Source organism: Zingiber officinale, chromosome 2A, assembly GCF_018446385.1.
Source record: "Zingiber officinale cultivar Zhangliang chromosome 2A, Zo_v1.1, whole genome shotgun sequence".
NCBI classification, from domain to species: domain Eukaryota; kingdom Viridiplantae; phylum Streptophyta; class Magnoliopsida; order Zingiberales; family Zingiberaceae; genus Zingiber; species Zingiber officinale.
The window spans coordinates 81,493,458-81,511,111 of record NC_055988.1 but is presented as its reverse complement, the minus strand read 5'-3'; the positions used below and the strand labels follow the sequence as shown (position 1 = coordinate 81,511,111).

The following is a 17,654-nucleotide window of genomic DNA, read 5'->3' as shown; positions in this document are numbered from 1 at the left end:
GGATAACTCCAATCAAATTTAATCTCTGATAAATCCTCCAATTAATCCTCAATCATACAACCTTATTAGCATGGGTTTATACACGATTCATCTCCAAAAAGTCACCCAAATCAATATATCACAATACTTCCAAATACGATAATCATCCAATCATATAATCCATTAAATCAACCACTAAACATCATGAATCCAACATGTATAATTCTTCCACATAATCAATCCCCAACCCCCACATATGATAATCCAACCACAATCAATCCAATGATCCTAAGAATAATCCCATAACCAACTATATCAACCAATCACCATCAACAACTAATTAACCAAAACACAACAACTTACAACTAGAAGTAAAACCCTAATCCTTCTTTCAACCTTCCATGATCACCCAAAACAAACATCCTACTATCAACCATGTTACCAACTAAAGAAGTCAATCACTAAATAACCATTATGAGTCAACCACATACCCTATAGCCAAGCCTCTCCAACCAGCCCCACCTATCCAGCAGCCACCCAAAACCTATCAATTAATCAACCAAATCAATAGGTTAATCCAACTGTTATCCCACTTATTGAAGCAATTAGGTTTTTCATAAATCCTGGAACTAGGAGACAAAGCTTACCCCAATTTCATATCGACAATAGCTGCCTCCTTGAAAAGAAAACCAAATGCAACTGTGAAAACCAAATGCAACTGTGAGAGAGAGAAGCTGCTGACCTCTACCGAAATTTGGTGGCTCTATCCTGTTGTGCATTCGTGGAGTAAACCTCCACACCACAAGGATCCCCACAGCCAAAGATCTGCAACCTAATACACCCTAATTCCAATTTAGCACTTCCACAACAGAGCACAAGATCAAGAACTAACTCTCACCTTTCGATCACATTGCCGAATCAATACTGCTTGGTCGAAGACTTCATGTCGGACCAGAGATCAGGCATCGGTCTTGGTCATTGGCGATGTCCCAGAAGAGAGGGCTACGATAATGGCAGCTAAGACAATGATCAAGAACAGAGGAGGGAATAGCGACGGCTGGCCACGACGATCGGAGCTAGCAACTGCCGACATTAGGGCTCAGTCGTCAGCACCAGCGCAAGTAAAGAGAGAGGTAGGAGAAGAGGCCTAAGAAACCTACCCTTGTCGCACGCACAACTTCCGGCGAGCACCGGATGTCCGCGATAAGGCTAGCGCTGATCTACTCGTCGGGTGGTGGCGCACAAAGGGAAATCGAGCGCTCTCACCGGAGGCCGAAGAAGAGCCATTAGTGATCGGATCTGCGCTAATGGGTGCTCCGCTGATCGACGACGAAGGTGTGACGGAGTCACGAAGGCATCTCTGTGAGAGGGAGAGGGAGGAGGAAGGCTCAGCCGGCGATGGAAGAAGTCTCTCCATCGTCGTTAGGTCGCCTGCTCGCGAGAGAGAAAGGGGAAGAGAAAGAAAAGTCGGGATCGGGGAAGGAGATAAGGAAGAAGAGGGATTAAGGATCGGAGGAAATAAAAGGGAAATTAGGGATTTGAGTTTTATACCTTAGGTTAAATTTAATTAAACTCTAAGTTAAATTCTCAATCAACTCCCATTTAAATGGGTAACCTAAATAGGCCTCCACTGTACCCCGAATCCATCCCCCTCAAAACGGGTCATACGGACTCCGTTTAAATCCCAAAAAATTTCTAAAAATCCCCGAAAAATCCAATAAGATTTTTCGTCCAATAGCATTTATTATTTAAATTTTGCGATATCTTACACAGACGTCCGGTCAGCCCTTCGAGCCGTCTGGACTTCTCGCCAGCTATCCGGTCAGCCCATCGACCTAGCTGGACTTCTCGCCAAGCGTCCGGTCAGCCCGTCGACCCGCTTGGACTTCTCGCCAGCTATCCTGGGCTTCGTGCCAGACATCCGGTCAGCCCGTCGACCTGTCTGGACTTCCCCTGCACACTCGATCAAAGTGTCAGACAACAACAAAACTAACTTAACCCATTTGTCATTCATCAAAACATAGGTTAGACCGTTAGTGCTACCCGCACCAACATAAGAGACTTAAATAACGAAAGGAATAGGCATAAACAATTTACTTGGTTATAATCGGGGAGGTTGTTAATTCAAGAAAGTTGAACACTCACTAAACTCTCCTTCAGGTGGAGAAGCCTTTTTACAGCAATTAAAGCACTAGATTACAGAGCAGAACTAAATAGGAATCAATCACAAATGTTGTTCTACCCTTTTGGGACCAGGGTTGTATTTATAGCCCTGGTTGGGGCGCCTGGAAGAATTTCAGGCGCCTTTAGAGGGATAAAACTTTATTCCCATGGTAACACAATGTGCCACATCATGATTGGCTAATATTTATGGTTCGGGCATCCGGAAGGGTTCCGGGCGTCTTGAGTCTGGGCGTTTGGAGCAAGTTCAGGCGTCCCAGACTTGGTCGGGGTGCCCCAAATCAAAAAATTAACTTTTTGTTGATTTTTGGTCCTAATCTTCTCCTTCGCTTTCGTTTGCATTGGTCTGGGTCTTCCACTCCAGTTCTGCTCGTTTGGGTGATCTCGGCCATCCGGAATAGGGCTCACCCGAACCCAACTTCCGGCATTCTCGAGCAATCTTCCGCTCTGGCTTCTCATCCCTTGGAAATGTCATGCGCCTCCTTCTCGTCCGTCCGTGTACTCTTCCGCAGCACCTCATCCCTCAAACGCACTGAGCTCATCGACTCTCTTTCGTGTCGTCCTTCTTGCTAGCTACATCTTTCGCTCGACTTCTTGTGCTCTTAAGTTCCTGCACACTTAGACACAGGGGTTAAATACCAATAGGACCTAACCTGACTTAGTTGATCACATCAAAACTATCTTGGGGTACTTACAAGGTTAACAAGGTGGATAACCCTAAGAAATCGTACTTTAAAGTTAGACCAAATAAAAAATAATCTACTTTGCCAAAGGAGAGGAAGGTGATGGAAAACTTAGGTGTTAATCACAAGAAAGGGAGACACATGCCTAGGAAGGATAGGTCTAAGAATGTCCATAGTGAACAAATTAATTCTAGGATAAGGAACCTAGAAGTGGAGAATCAAGCTTTAAGGGAAAAGCTTGATAGGTTAGAGAAATCCCTTGAGAGATTTAATTTTGGATTTAAGAGATTAAGAATGATATTGAATAGTTAAAGATCCAATGGTGATAGATCCAATTTGGGATATTGGTCTTCATTAAATAAGAGTAAGGTAAAGTTATCCATGGAGCACTTTGGCAAGTATGCCATAGTAGAGTTCCCTAAGGCCAAAAGAATGTCACATGTAATGATTGCAAATACAAATGACAAGGGGCAATCCTCTAAGACTAGAGAAGAGTCATATACTAGGGTGGTATATGACTATGACAAGGAGAGGTCAAGAAATGATAAGGAAAAGCCATTTAAGGACAAGGAGAGATCAACTAAAGACAAGGGAAAGCCTAAGGTTGAGAAGAAGAAGAAGGTCAAATGGGTAGATCAATTGTCACCTAAGGTGCATCATAGTGGTATAGCCATAGTAGATAAGTCACCTAGGAAGGTGACTAAGGTTAAGAACTTTAGAGGGAGCTCAAAGAGTCAAGTTGGGACCGATGATCAATGAATCTCATGTAGACTTTATTTAGGATTCCAGATGGGTCATGATATATGCCAAAAGGGTTAGAGATGGACCTGAGTCTCTAATCTAGTTGGTTGACACATTTGGGATATGATTCATGCATGAAAATATGAAATGAGATTCATATTGCATGAAAATTAGTTTTAGATGTATAAATGTCATATAAACTAATGCTAGGTATGTATTATGGTTTAGTAGGGCAGATACATCAAGAGGAAGTCAAAACTAGGACTTTAAGTCAAACTTCAATTGAACCATTTAGACAGTTTTAGATTTTATATCAATCTTAGAATCTGTGATAGTTAAATTTTTAAATATATTTTTCCCAAATAAGCAATAGTAAAACAAACATCTCTACAAAATTTAAGGATTTTTGGAGGTCTATAAAATTTTTAGTGTATTTCTGAAATTAGATTCAGAATGTAGTTTAGTCTGAAATAGGGTACTAGTTGATTGCATTAGTTACCAGTCGACTGGTAATACTGTTCATTAAACACAGAATGATTTTGTTAGTTTGTTTTGATGAGGGCAGACGACTGAAAACTATGGTAGTCGACTGATACAGGCTGAAACTATATTTAGCAATAGGAAATGACCAAAAGGATATATATATATATATATATATATATATATATATATATATATATATATATAATCTTATGGGAGATTAATACATGATAATTATGGTCATTAGAGGTTAAAGAGTCCAATAATTAGGATATTGTTAGAGTTCTTTTTGATATATGACAAAGGGGAAAAAATTTAGGTTTAAGTGAGAAACCTAAATACCTTTGCAGGAAATCCTAACTTAATGGGAGCTTAGGTGAAGGGGGGGCCTAGAATTAGATTCCATGATATATGCATGAGTAGATTGCATATTTATTTGCATGCTATTGCATTATATGTTTTTCTAACTTAAACAGATTATTAAACATAAAAAAGGGGAAGATTGTTGGAGCAATCGGTGTGACCCTAGATTTTGATGTTTGGATAAAGGTTTAAATTAGTTTATTATTGTATTTGATATGCGTTTGTGAGTGTGTAGGATGCAAGTACAACAAGACAAAGTCTAAGTATGATCTTAGCAAAGGAAAGTCCAAGTGTGATCTTGCCAAAGACAAAATCCAAGTGTGGAGGTTTGGCGATGCAAGTTCAAGTGTGTATTCTTAGCAACGTAAGTCTAATTATGACTTGGCGAGGATGAAGTCTCGGAGTGAGGCGCTCTTGGCAAAGGATGAAGTCCCGGAGGTGAAGAGCCTCTTAGAAATGGAAGACCTAACAATAAAAGACAAGGCCGAAGGAAACACTTAAAGACAAAGCATGAAGGATGGTGAAGTATCTGAGGGACGCAAGACTGATAGAGGAGGCTAGAAGGTAAGGTCAAGTTGTGCGGGTGAGGACAAGTGCTGAGTGATTGTACTTGGGGTAAAAGCCTTGGTTTAGGATTTACGAGTCAACTAGTGGGAGCAAATAGATGACTCTGTTCACTCAACCAATATGGAGTAGTCGACTAGTATCAAACCGTTAGAATATAACAATCGATTTTTCATAGAGGCGACTGGTGAATTTACCAGTCGGCTGGTAACGAGAAAATAGCTTGGATGTTTTCCCTCAAGCTCTATATAATGGATCTTGGGATGGCTAGCTTGAGTGACGAAATTAAAGGTGGTTAAACCCTTATTAGAGTCTCTAAGCTCTCATGATCCAAGTGTATGTGATCAAGTTTGTGGTGAGGTTTCTCCACCGAGAAGGAGTCACTCATTAGCCGAAGTCGGATTGAGGGATCATTCACTTTATGTACATGCCATGAAATAGGAGTATCATCTCTGAACCACGATAAATGAATGTGTTAGGTTTATTTTTCTTCGTATCTTCTTAGTCTTTAGGTTTAGCTTTCATTTATACTTGTTGCACTAACAAGTGTAGGAAAGCAAACGAAGGGGGTGACCACCTATTCACTCCCCTCTAGCTAGTGATCAAGGTCCCAACAACTACTAGTCATTAGTGCAGTGGCTAACGCATGGGGGAAGGCATGTTTGGATGTGCGGAGTTTGGACCTAATGACCTAATTGTTGGCCCGCATAGGTCGACAAAAGGAGGGTGAATTGCCTGAAAACAGAGTTTAAAAAAAATCTCTTGCTTTTATTAACAAGGATGCACAATTAATTTAAACAAAAATAAAGTAAATAAAAATGAACAACTAAAGGAGGAAAGTAAGAAGACTAAATTTACTTGGTTACAACCTAGATATTTATTAATCCAAGGCAATAAAATGCTCTACTAGACATACTCCTTCGTTGAAGGCGGAGCGGCCTCTTACAGACATTGAAGCTCATGAAAAAGACTATGAATGATTACAGTAGTTGTTGTTTATTTCTTAGCTCTAAGAGTAGATCCCTAGAAAATCCTATCCGTTGCTCGAAGGCGCCTCTAAGAAGGTCCAAGGAGCTTCCAACATGATAAGTTTTATCCGGTGAAGATAAAACTTTATCTTCAATGAACAACTATTGAAAGCACCTCTAATAGGCTGGAAGGCACTTTCACACTGTTCATAAGAGGCGTCTTCCAAGCCATTGAAGACGTCTTCCATGAGGCACATAAGCCTCTTAGTTGATCTTTGTTCGCGTAGGTGATACTTCAGTTAACCTGAATTGAGCTCATCCAAACCCAACTCCGACCTTCTTCTAGAGCAGACTTCATCCCTAGCTTCTCGTCCCTCGAACGTCTCGATGTCATTCTCGTACACCGGTGTACTCTTTCGTAGTTTTTCGTCTCTCGGATATACTGAGCTTGTCGACTAGATTTCCATGTCATCATTCTCGTCCGCCGTGTCTTCCGCTTGATTTCTTGTGCTCCTAAGTTCCTACACACTTAGATACAAGACATCAAACATAATAAGACCTAACTTAACTCGGTTGATCATATCAAAACTACCATGAAGTACTTACAATCTCTCCCTTTTTTATATACATCAACCTGAGTTAAATTTAGGGGTAACCCAAAATAAAGTAATTAGTACTTAGTAAATGAATTTACAATTATACCAAGAATTTGTAATTAAGTACAACAAAATCTCCCCCTTAACTTACTCTCTATCCTTTGATCACAAAAAAAAAAAAAAAAAAGGAAAAAATATAAAAAAAAATAGTTAGAAAAATTAGAAAAAATTTCTAGGGGTTTTGAACAGAATTAATAGGAAACTAGCATTTTTTTTAAATAATTTCCATTTTTTTCAATTTTACTAATTAATTATTTGTTTTGATAAAAATAATTTAAAAAATATTTACGGTTTCAAAAAAAAAAAATCCTGAAAAATTTTGTCAACATAAAAAAGAAGTAGTTAGATCAGTGTAAAAATTTTAGTGACAAAAAATATTAATTTTGACAAGAATAATATTTTTGAGCATGAATATTCAATGTAACAATTAAATAATTAAAAAATAGAATATAATTTTGAAAAATCTTGATAATTTTTCATAACATTGAAAATTTAATATTTATCCATAGAAATAAAATTAAACTTTTAATAATAAAAAATTTACTTTTGGTAAAAAAAATATGTAATAATTAAGATAATATTCAAAAAATGTCAAAAAAAATTTATTATGATAGAGAACATTATGTTTTATCACAAAAAATAAAAGATTTTAAAAATAAGTCTGCAAACTATTTTAAATTTTCAAAAATACTATTTTCATTAATAAATTTATAGAAAATAACTAATGGTCAAAATATTTCAAAATTTTTTTAGTTTGTAGATAATATTTTATTTTGAACGGATAAAATTTTGAGTAGAAAATATAACAAAGTTGATGAAATTATTAAATTTATCAAAAAAATAAATTAAGAAAATTAATTTTTTAGTATGCATAAAAATTAATTTATTGAGCTAAGCATGATTTTGATATCCAAAATAAATAATTTTCTACTAGATTAATAAAAAATTTTCATAGGGTATATGATTTCTAGGAATTTTTCTGAGTTGACCTTTGTGAGGAAGTATACATACCTCACTTATCATGTTAGTTTTGAAGTTTGACTATCCCCCTTCACTACTACTTTTCTCTGAAGTAGCTCCTCCTTCATCGATGCTCTCCTCTTGGTGACTTGCCATCAATGCTAGTCTGCCATACTCTTCAACTTTGGACTCTAATGATGACTCAACCCATGTTGTCTTTAAGGTTTTGTGCTTCGATTTGGTTGGCTCTTTCTTTTTCTCCTTTGTCTTCAACTTTGGACAATCAACCTTGATGCTCTTCTTCGTTACTGTTGTAGCATCGAACTCATCTTTTATTTTGTGTAGACTTCTTAGTTGGAGACTTATTGAATTTATTAGTTTTAAAGTTTTTTGAGAATTTTCTTACCACATAAGCCTTTTTGTCTTTGTCGAAAGAATTGTCGATGCCTGACTCGACCGTTCTCGTGTTCAGGGCAACATTGTTGTTTGGCTTCTTGTTCTTTCTGATCCCTGCACATCTAGATGTGTAGTTCAAAGGTAGAAAATAGACTTTCTAAACTATTTACTTCTATGTCCTTGGATATATAGTAGGCACCTACTTACCTCTAAATGGTAACAAATATACTTTCAATGCATACCTTATTGAGTCTCAATTTGTTACCGTTTCTCCGAGATTCGTGAGTCCGATGATCAATTCTTTGATCCTCAAGTGTAGATGTCAGACTGTTTTGCCTTCTTCTCCATCCAGAGATTACTGATTTGATTCTGGAGCAGGTCCCGTCTTGTGAGTTTTACCTTCGAGGTCCTTTTGTACAGTTTTATAAACTTCTCCCATAGCTCTTTAGCTGACTCATAGACTCTGATCTGGTTGACTTCTTGTGATGGTAAAATGCTTAGTAGATGAAATTCTGCCTTGTCGTTTGTCACGAAGTCGGCTTGCTCTTTCTTCGTCCATTGATATTCTTCTTTGTTGGTTTCTTGTTGATCCTTAGGTGCTACAAAACTATATTTCATTATTAACAATAATTCAAAATCAGTTTTGAAGAATACCTCAATCTTCTTTTTCCATATAGTGAACTCCCTCTTAAAATTTAGTGGATAAATGTTATGTCCAACCATTGTCTCGGTGCTTCAGTCGGTGGTTAGTCTTTCTGAGGCGGTTGGACTTTGATACCACTTGTTGGTCGGCATAGGCTGACAAGAGGGGAGTGAATTTCCTGAAACCAGAGTTAAAAAAATCTTTTGCTTTGCTTAGTAAGGATATACAATTAAGTTAAATAAAAATGAAGTGCATAAAAATGAACAACTAAAGAAGAAAAATAAGAAGGTTGAATTTACTTGGTTACAACTTAAGTGGTTGTTAATCCAAGGCGTTAAAAAGCTCTACTAGAAATACTCCTTCGTTGAAGGCGGAGTAGCATCTTGTAGACGTTGACAACTCAAAAAAAAAGACTATGAATGATTATAGTATTTGTTGTTTAAGTTGTTATTTATTTTTTAACTTTAGGGGTCTTTTTATATCCCTGAAAAATCTTATCCATGGCTTGGAGGAGCCTCCAAGGAGGTCCGAAGCACCTCCAACATGATAAATTTTATTTGTTGAAGATAAAACTTTATCTTAAACTTCTAGTTTATTGAAGGCGCCTTCAACAAACTAGAAGGAAGGCGCCTTCGCACTGTTCATGCATGACACTTTCTAAGCTATTGAAGACTCCTTCCATGAGGTAGATCAATCTCTTAGCTGATCTTTGTTTGTGTAGGTAATGCTTCAATTAACCGAAGTTGAGCTCACCCGAACCGAATTATGACATTCTCCTATAGCAGACTTCGTCTTTGGCTTCTCGCCCCTCGAATGTCACGCATATCCTTCTCGTCTACCGGTGTACTCTTCCGTAGTTTCTTGTCCCTCAGATGCACCAAGCTCATTGACTCGATTCTCGTGTCATCCTTCTCATCTGCCGTGTCTTCCACTCAAGTTCTTGTGCTCCTAAGTTCCTGCACACTTAGACATAATGTATTAAACAAAAAAAAAAATTAACTTAATTCGATTGACCATATCAAAATTATCATGAAGTACTTATATTAATATGATAATACCTTATACTTTAACAGATTTACTATCCCGAGGGGACAATATGAAGTGTATCAAAGTTACATTACAAGATGTACAACTTTAGTCAAGATTTAACTTTCTATGAAGAGATGTTAGAAAACACATAACATTAACATTCATCAATACATAGACATTTTTGTCCGTATATATTCTTCTCTATTATGTGCTGTCATAGCAGGACACCCAAAAAAATAGATATTTCTGTGTGTTCATTTACTACCTACAGAATATATACAGAAATAATTCTTCAAATATTTCTTTTTGTCTCTGATGAAAAGTCCCTCTGATGAGCATCCAAAGTGTAAGTGTAACATATCGATTACATTGAACAGCCGCAATGTAAAATATGTAATTTTCTTGATTAGGGATGAGATATTTAGCTTACGCTCCTGACTTTCTACGCACGATTGTATTTGATATAAAATTCAAAGTTCTAGATAAAGTTTAACTTAATTTTATCAATAATCCCACCGAAGGATCCATTACTTCAAATTGAAATATTGTGGTACTCTTAATTAAATATATTTTAGGGCGGAAATAAATTAATGCGAAATCCAAATCCGCATAATTAAATTCCTTTTGAGACATTTTTAAACAAGTAATGATAAAAATAAAAAGGCGCCTTAGTTATTATTTTCTTTCAAAGGCCGCATTTAAAAATTATTAAAACAGCTCAACAAGATTTTTTATCTAAAAAATATTTTTTTTAATTTTTTTTTAATATTACCATAACAACTATAATTGTTATAACATAATATAGTATAAATTAAAAGTGACCAACTTATCAAAATTAGAGCATTATTGTTACCAATTTAATCAAAAGATTTTAAACTTAATTAAAATTATTTTATATGTGATTTTGATCAAATTAAAGTGATCTTAATCGAATTTAAATAATTTTAATCAAATTAATAAAATATATTTTGATAGAAAAATATTTAATATATAACAATTTAATAAATTGGATTAAAAATAAATTATTGAGTTAATTTAGTTTGATATGTTGTTATAATAATAGATATTATTGGGAGGATGAAAAATATGTTGAATGTTATTTTAATTTTAAAAAATATATGATAAAGATTTTTCCCAATAATTGTCACTTTATTATATATTTTTTTGGTATGTAATTAATATTAACAATATTATACAGAAGGAGTATTTCCATAATAAAATACAAATATTAAAAAATATTCTATATTTTTAAGCTTTCTTTAATAACGCGTGCCCTGTTTATTTGAAATGCATAAAAAGAGGGTGTGCTTTGAAAATTATCCAATAAATCTTCCAATATTTCCTGAAATAACAATTTTGTATTAAAATGGTGTTTCGTTCAAATTCTGAAATCGAGGGGGCGATATTTAAGAATTGCCATAACCACCGGTCCCGTTCCATCCGCTGCAACGGCAACTCATGGAGCACGCACCACGTGGCGTCACTTGAGATCATTCTCATCTACCCGCCCGTCGATTACCGCATACAACTACCGCACAAATTGCTTTCTGTCCATCGAATCAGACAAAATTTTATTTCTTTTTCTTCTTTTTTAAAATCTAGAAGCGGACGCCAAATCCGGACTTGAAATGCCGTTCATACTCTGACGTGTATCCCATGCGTAATTTCTCTTTTTTCTCATTAAAAAAAATCTAAAAAGGGATAAAAAAAACTGAAAAAGAAAGGTAACGCTGCGCCCGTTGTGGATGACCTTTGAATTTATCCCATTTCATTTTGCAGAAAAGCACTTGTAATTTCTGAAAACTATGGAAGGGATGGACTTCCACCCCAATTTCGGTCCCTATATAAAGAGGCTCCTCCAATGCCAGTCTCTTCCACCGTGGACAAAGACCACTCGACTCCCACTGTTATTACGATTATACCCTCTGTTAGGTTTCCATGGAGTGTTCTGGGACTTCCGGCGATCTGAAGAGGCGCCGCGCGGAGGAGGAGATGCCTTCGCCGGGGACGAAGCGCCTCCGCGAGGATCTCCTCTTTGATGACGACGACGAAGGAGAGGACACCGTGGCCGGAGAGCAGGACATCGCGTCGGTGATGAAGAGCCTGGAGGAAGAAATCTCCCTACCGGAAAAGGGCAAGGGCGGCGAGGCCGGCGAGCAGCCGGACCTGGGATTCCTGCTCGAGGCCTCCGATGATGAGCTAGGCCTTCCGCCGCCCCCTGCCGCGTCGTCGTCCTCCGAAGAGGCCGCGGCGGCGCCGGCTGCTGAGGCGGAGGCGGAGGCGGAGGCGGTGTGGTTTGGTCAGATGTGGGAGTTGGCGGATGATTTCGACGAGTATTATGGGATGGGCGAGTTCGCCGGTCTCCGGCCGGAGGAGAGACCGGTGGCTGAGGCGGAGGAAGTCACGGGCTTCGACCTGTTCGATTTCGCCGATTCGCTGTGGCCGTCGGAGTCGCTGCCGGCAAACTGACGCAAAACTGGACAAATAATTTTGTTGTATTTTTTCTCCTTTTTTTTTTATAAAAATGAAAACATTCGATATTAATAATATAATTTTATTGAGTTTTAATGGCCAAAAATCAAAGAATGGCATGAAAGTTTCTGTGGAACGGTCGGTTTTTTTTTCTAAATTGTCCAAGGTGCGATTTTTTTTTTATAAAAATCAAACATCATACGTAAAATATATAATTATTCTTCAATAGGATTTTTTATTAGAGTAATGATATATTTAAGGAAAAAAATTCAAAGAAAAATTCAAGGATAAACACATAAAGTTATGATCCATCATTTCATTTTTTGTGGGCTCCATCATTTTATGTATCTATCTTTTCCTTGAATTTTTTTTTGTTGAACATATCATTTTTCTTTTTATTATTATAAAGTCTATAAGTTTTTTACCTAAATTTTGAGTTGAGTAATTACTCTATAACAAATATAAAATTAATAAAAAAGATTAATATTCTTGAAAACCTTCGAAACAATTTTAAATGACGTTTTGAGTTACACCCGATAATAGAATTATGAACTCTCAATATTATCTAACAGTTATATAAAGGTTGTTTTGAATTTTTGTCCATTTTAATTTCTCACAAAATTTTCTTAAAATTAAAATCATCCATTTTAATTTATAACTTTTAAACTCCTAATATTATAAATCTTAACATTTTTAAATATGACCGGCCAAGATTTTGACCGGATTGTTTCGCGAACTGTGCCACGTGCTAGGGCAGGACGTGATCACGTGACTACGTAAGTAATGCATTAAATATAAACGAAGAGAGATTACACTGAGAATCTACTACGATACAACTGACGACGTGCTTAGTCCGTGCGGATTAATTATGCGCATAAACTACTACCGTATTATTTTAGCATTGCTGTGGGAGCCTGCACGTGCATGTGGTCGTGCGTAAAATTTATAATCGATTCGTTTAATTAATCAAAAATTTGATGAAAATCAAGTTAATACAACCAATTAAGTAATTCCAATTTTTAAAAATAAAATGGAAATAATCTTTAATTAGAATTTTAAGTCATATTCGTCAAGAAAAAAAAAAGAAGGCAATTTGATTAATTATCCACTTTCCAAATATTTGCAAATTTACTTCCTTTATTTTAAAAAATATATCGCAAGAATTAAATTGGAGATCCTTGATAAAACAAAAACATTTATCTCAACTCTTTTATTTTTTTAAAATTCTATGTTTTTAGTAACGAATCAAAATTTACCATTAATATTTAAATTGACTTTTTAAAGAAATATATGTGTATATATATATATATATTGCTCTTTATCCTTTTGCTTCATCGCGACCGTATGCCCATAAACGCCCCCCGCGAGGCAAGTTTGAACCGTTGGATGGTCATAGGCTTCATTTCCTTTCTTATTAATTAGCCCGACGCCATCTTTTTCTCTCTCTCTTTCACTCCTCTTCCTTCCTCTTCGCTTCGGGGTTTAGCGGCGATCAGATCGAGAAAGCGAAGAGAGGTCGAGGAGTCGCCGGTGGGGAAGGCGAGCGAACGGATCAGGTTTGGCTTCATCCTTTATGTCGTCTGGAGCCACCGAACTATTCTCGTTCGCCTCCGGAAAGCTCGAAGCGTTGGATCGGTATCATCTCGTTGCCTGTTGGATCACCGGAGTTTTCGCCATTTTATTCTTCCTCGTCTGTTCTCTTGAGGCGAAGAAAATAGACTCGATGCGATATTCCAGGTTTGATCGATCTGCAATTTTTTTGTTAGGAATGTTGTGAAGATTGATTTTTGGTTGAAGATGGTTGATTTGGTGAGGATTTTGTGGATGCAGGGTAGGATTTGGAGTGAAGTACTTTGGATTTCAGCATTTAGATCGGTGTCTTTTTTTGTTAATCTTCTCCAGAGGAGCTTTCACTTGACTAAGAGATCGCCTTACCATTTTGATCGGATTTTTCTATTTTTTATTTCTGTTTTTTTTTTAGTTTTGATTCAGTTTTGGTTGAGAGATTAAAAGATGAGTGCGATGGAAGAAGATAAAATCATTAAGAGGAGGATAAGGAAGAAGCAAGTTCGCCGATCTGATTCCACTTCGCTGCTGGATGCCAAAAACTCGGCGAAAAGAGTCCGCGTCGTGTTCGATGATCCTGAAGTGACCGAATCGAGCGAGGACGAAGCAATCGCCCCCAAGAGGAAGAGGGCGATTTACGAATTCCCTGTTCCGGTGCCTTCATCTTTCCACGCCGGCCGTCTGCCTGAGGGAGGCAGGAGGCACCGCAATACCCCTGACAAAGTCCTGCCCAAGGCGAAGGTCAAAGCGGCAAACACTGCGTCCGCATCCAGATTTAAAGGCGTCAGGCAACGGCCGTGGGGGAGATGGGCGGCGGAGATCCGCAACCCCTGCGGCGTCAGGATCTGGCTTGGCACCTTCGACACCGCGGAGGCTGCGGCCGCCGCATACACAGCCGCCGCCGTCCGCTTCAGAGCTGAAAAGGAGAGCCCCTCCGCCGCCGCCGCTTCATCCGCCCTCTGCCTACAATCCGAGGAGAACTTGTCTGTCACCGCCTCATCCTCTGCCTCAGTCAACGTTCCAGTCAAGGAGCCACCATCCCCCTCCTCCGTCCTCGACGTCTCCTCCAGCCACAGCACTCCGGCGAAACTCGCCGCCGAGGAGCCGGAGCAGGAGATGTCCTTTGCGGATCTCTTCAAAGCGTTGCCTTTGGAAGCGGAGCTCGTACTGGGCCCTGACGACCTTTTCTTCACGAACCAAATGGACTACGATCTTTCCTTGAACGACCTCGCCGGCATCGAAGACATCCATGCCACCGATAATGAGATCCACAACTGGCTGGACTTCGACCTCTAACGGAGTTCAAAAATTTTGCAGAATAGTTCGTAGCGATCAAGTTCTTCTGCCACAATCGCGTATCCCATCACTAGTAAATTAAATCATAGATTATCATCTGCCATAGATCGGAGTTTAGTAAGTTCCAAAGCTTCAATTTTGCTGTGTTTGAGACTATTGCTTGGGTTTTTCCGTAGTTGCATGAACCGCCTTCTAAGAAATTTAAGACCTTTTCCTTTGGCAACTAATCATTTTGTTCTGGTCTGTTCTTCTTCCTAATTTGTTATGGAATGCCTTTTGTGTCTGATTCTATTTGGTTGTTGTGTTGGATCCAGATGTTTTACTCGGAATTGTTTTAAAAATTATGATTTTGTTTTGTTGGTTTCGAGTTAGTAAGTGCATTTAATTGGGATACGATCAAATGAATAAAACGTGAGGCAGTTGGGTGCTGCAGGTTGTAAATGCTTTGTACTAACCTTGCTCAATTGTTCAGAGTACTGTTCTGCTCTGCAGCAATGGCAGCGAGATTCACCAGCCAAATTGCTTCATTAATTAGGGGAAGGAAATATAAACATCTTGTTTACTGTCTTTGTAAATGGGCTTGGGCAATGCCACTATATAGTCCACAACAAACACTTCCATGTCTAGTAAATTATGACTATCTAAAAGAAGCACTCATTGATCTAATTAAATTTTGACCACCACAGCATGAAATTAAGTGTATCAAAAGTATGCACATGATGTTTGTAAATATCATTTGAACAAGAAAAAAAAAAGTGTCGTCAGTATTTAGTTGGATTTTGTTGAATTAATTCCTTAAGCATTTGCATTAGAGAGAATTCAAACAATCAATTACAAACCCTAGCCATGGAAATCTCTATTAACTCCCTCTTACAAGTTCAGAATTAAGTATTTCAAAAGTACGCACATGATGTTTCTAAATATCATTTGAACAAACAAAGAAGCATTAATTACCTAGAGTGAGTTAGTACCTTAAGCATTTGCATTAGAAATAATTGAAACAATCGATCACAAACCTTATTAATTTCCTCTTACAGGACTAGAAATAAGTATATCAAAAGTACACACATGATGCTGTAAATATCATTTGAACAAGTAAAAAAGTGTCAGGGAGTTACATGGAAGAATAAGATGTTTGGATTTGGTAGAGCTAGTTCCTTATTACATTAGAGATCATTAGAACAATTAATGACAAACCTTAAGCGTGGAAATCTCTATTAACTCACCATACAGGACCAAAATTAAGAATATAAAAAAGATGCACATGATGTTTCTAACTATCATTTGAACCAACCAGCAAAAAGGGTTTTCTTTAGGGTGTGTCTGATTTGTTTATATTTTCATTTTATTTTCTAGAAAATAGTATTTTTTTTTTCATTTTTCAAAAATTGGTTTTTCTGTATTTTCGTTTTCTTAAAAAATGCTCTCTTTTTTTCTTGAAAATAAAGATGTAAAATGCAAATTAAACATGTTTTCCATTTTCTTAGAAAATAGAAATAGAAAATAACATGGAAAATATAAATCTAACGCCCCCTTAGTTATCCGAAGCATAAGATGTTTGGATTCTGTAGAATTAATTCCTTATTAAGCATCTTTAAAATGCAAGAGTTTCTTCAGATATCAATTAGGACATTAGAAAAAAAAATACAGAGGTTATAAAGGTGTAAAAGATGTAGAAGTAATAGTAGTTTCAAACTAAAATAGGCATAATTTACAATTTATTAGGAAGAACACTATCCACAATTTAGAAAGGGGAATTTGATCCTCTTCGTGAGGGAGCCCTACAGGACTTCAACTATCATCTAGGGCAACATTTAATATAGCTCATGTAAATGTGTTCCCGTTGCATCTCAAAATGAAAGAGTTCAATATGAAAAAAAGACGGAACAAGAATTAAAAGATATGAAAATATGCTGATGAACTACTAGAAATTAAGAAACCAAAAAAATGTTAAGAGATTTGAAATAATTAATTTGATCCACTAGAGTGGAAGAAGAGGATGGTAGTGATTTAGTTCTGGCACGCTCTAACCCTACATTCCGCGGCACCTATGGAAAGGAAAAGAAGAAATGATCGCTTACCCTTGAAAGAGGATAGATCTCGCAGTCGCGGAAGAGAAGAACCATCGGCAAATCCCATGTCCCGCGACACCGCTTGGTCTTGCGGACCGCTTGGCTGTGACAGTCAGCTTGATGCTTTCGCAACAAAACCCGTGGTTTGTCAGGGGCGGAAGGGAGCTTCCAATGATCGGATCGCCCTCGTCCTCATTACCAATTGTAGAATGTCGGCGACGTTTCTACGATCTTCTCCTCTCTCTTTCTCCTCGGCGCCTAAGATTTGGCAGTTGCCGCTCGTTTTTTATGTTATTTATACACAAACAAGTTAAATATCTCAACTGTATGGTCTGCTTCTAGGTCTTCGGCCCAATTTGTACTTTTAGGCAGAACTAAAAGTATAAGTTATTGGGCTGACGGTGTTTTCACACGATGGCTGATGCTCACGCCTCCGGCCCAAATCCATTCGTAATTTGACAAAAATTGAAGAAAAAAAAAATATCAAATCCTGTTGTATTTGTGATATTCATAATATTACATCTATTTTTGTCAGAACTTATTTTTAATAAAATAATCCATACTTTTGTGAAGCCAAAACTAAAACTGGGATGGGACAAACTATA

At 37.4% G+C, this 17,654-nt stretch overlaps 2 protein-coding genes across 2 annotated transcripts; both read left to right on the top strand.

The window, feature by feature from the left end:
• Positions 1 to 11,495: 11,495 nt before the first annotated feature.
• LOC122039739 lies at positions 11,496 to 12,246 on the top strand. Its single transcript, XM_042599201.1, has one exon. It carries the CDS (start codon positions 11,582 to 11,584, stop codon positions 12,110 to 12,112), a length of 531 nt encoding a protein of 176 aa, XP_042455135.1. The 5' UTR covers positions 11,496 to 11,581; the 3' UTR covers positions 12,113 to 12,246.
• Positions 12,247 to 13,540: 1,294 nt separating this feature from the next.
• LOC122041338 (ethylene-responsive transcription factor CRF4-like) lies at positions 13,541 to 15,200 on the top strand. Its single transcript, XM_042600981.1, has 2 exons — positions 13,541 to 13,852; positions 13,946 to 15,200. Exon 2 carries the CDS (start codon positions 14,129 to 14,131, stop codon positions 14,975 to 14,977), a length of 849 nt encoding a protein of 282 aa, XP_042456915.1. The 5' UTR covers positions 13,541 to 13,852; positions 13,946 to 14,128; the 3' UTR covers positions 14,978 to 15,200.
• Positions 15,201 to 17,654: the final 2,454 nt, after the last annotated feature.

Excerpts from the sequence above, each read along its gene's own strand:
- LOC122039739 (XM_042599201.1), top strand. The coding sequence starts at position 11,582 with ATGGAGTGTTCTGGGACTTCCGGCGATCTGAAGAGGCGCCGCGCGGAG.
- LOC122041338 (XM_042600981.1), top strand. The coding sequence starts at position 14,129 with ATGAGTGCGATGGAAGAAGATAAAATCATTAAGAGGAGGATAAGGAAG.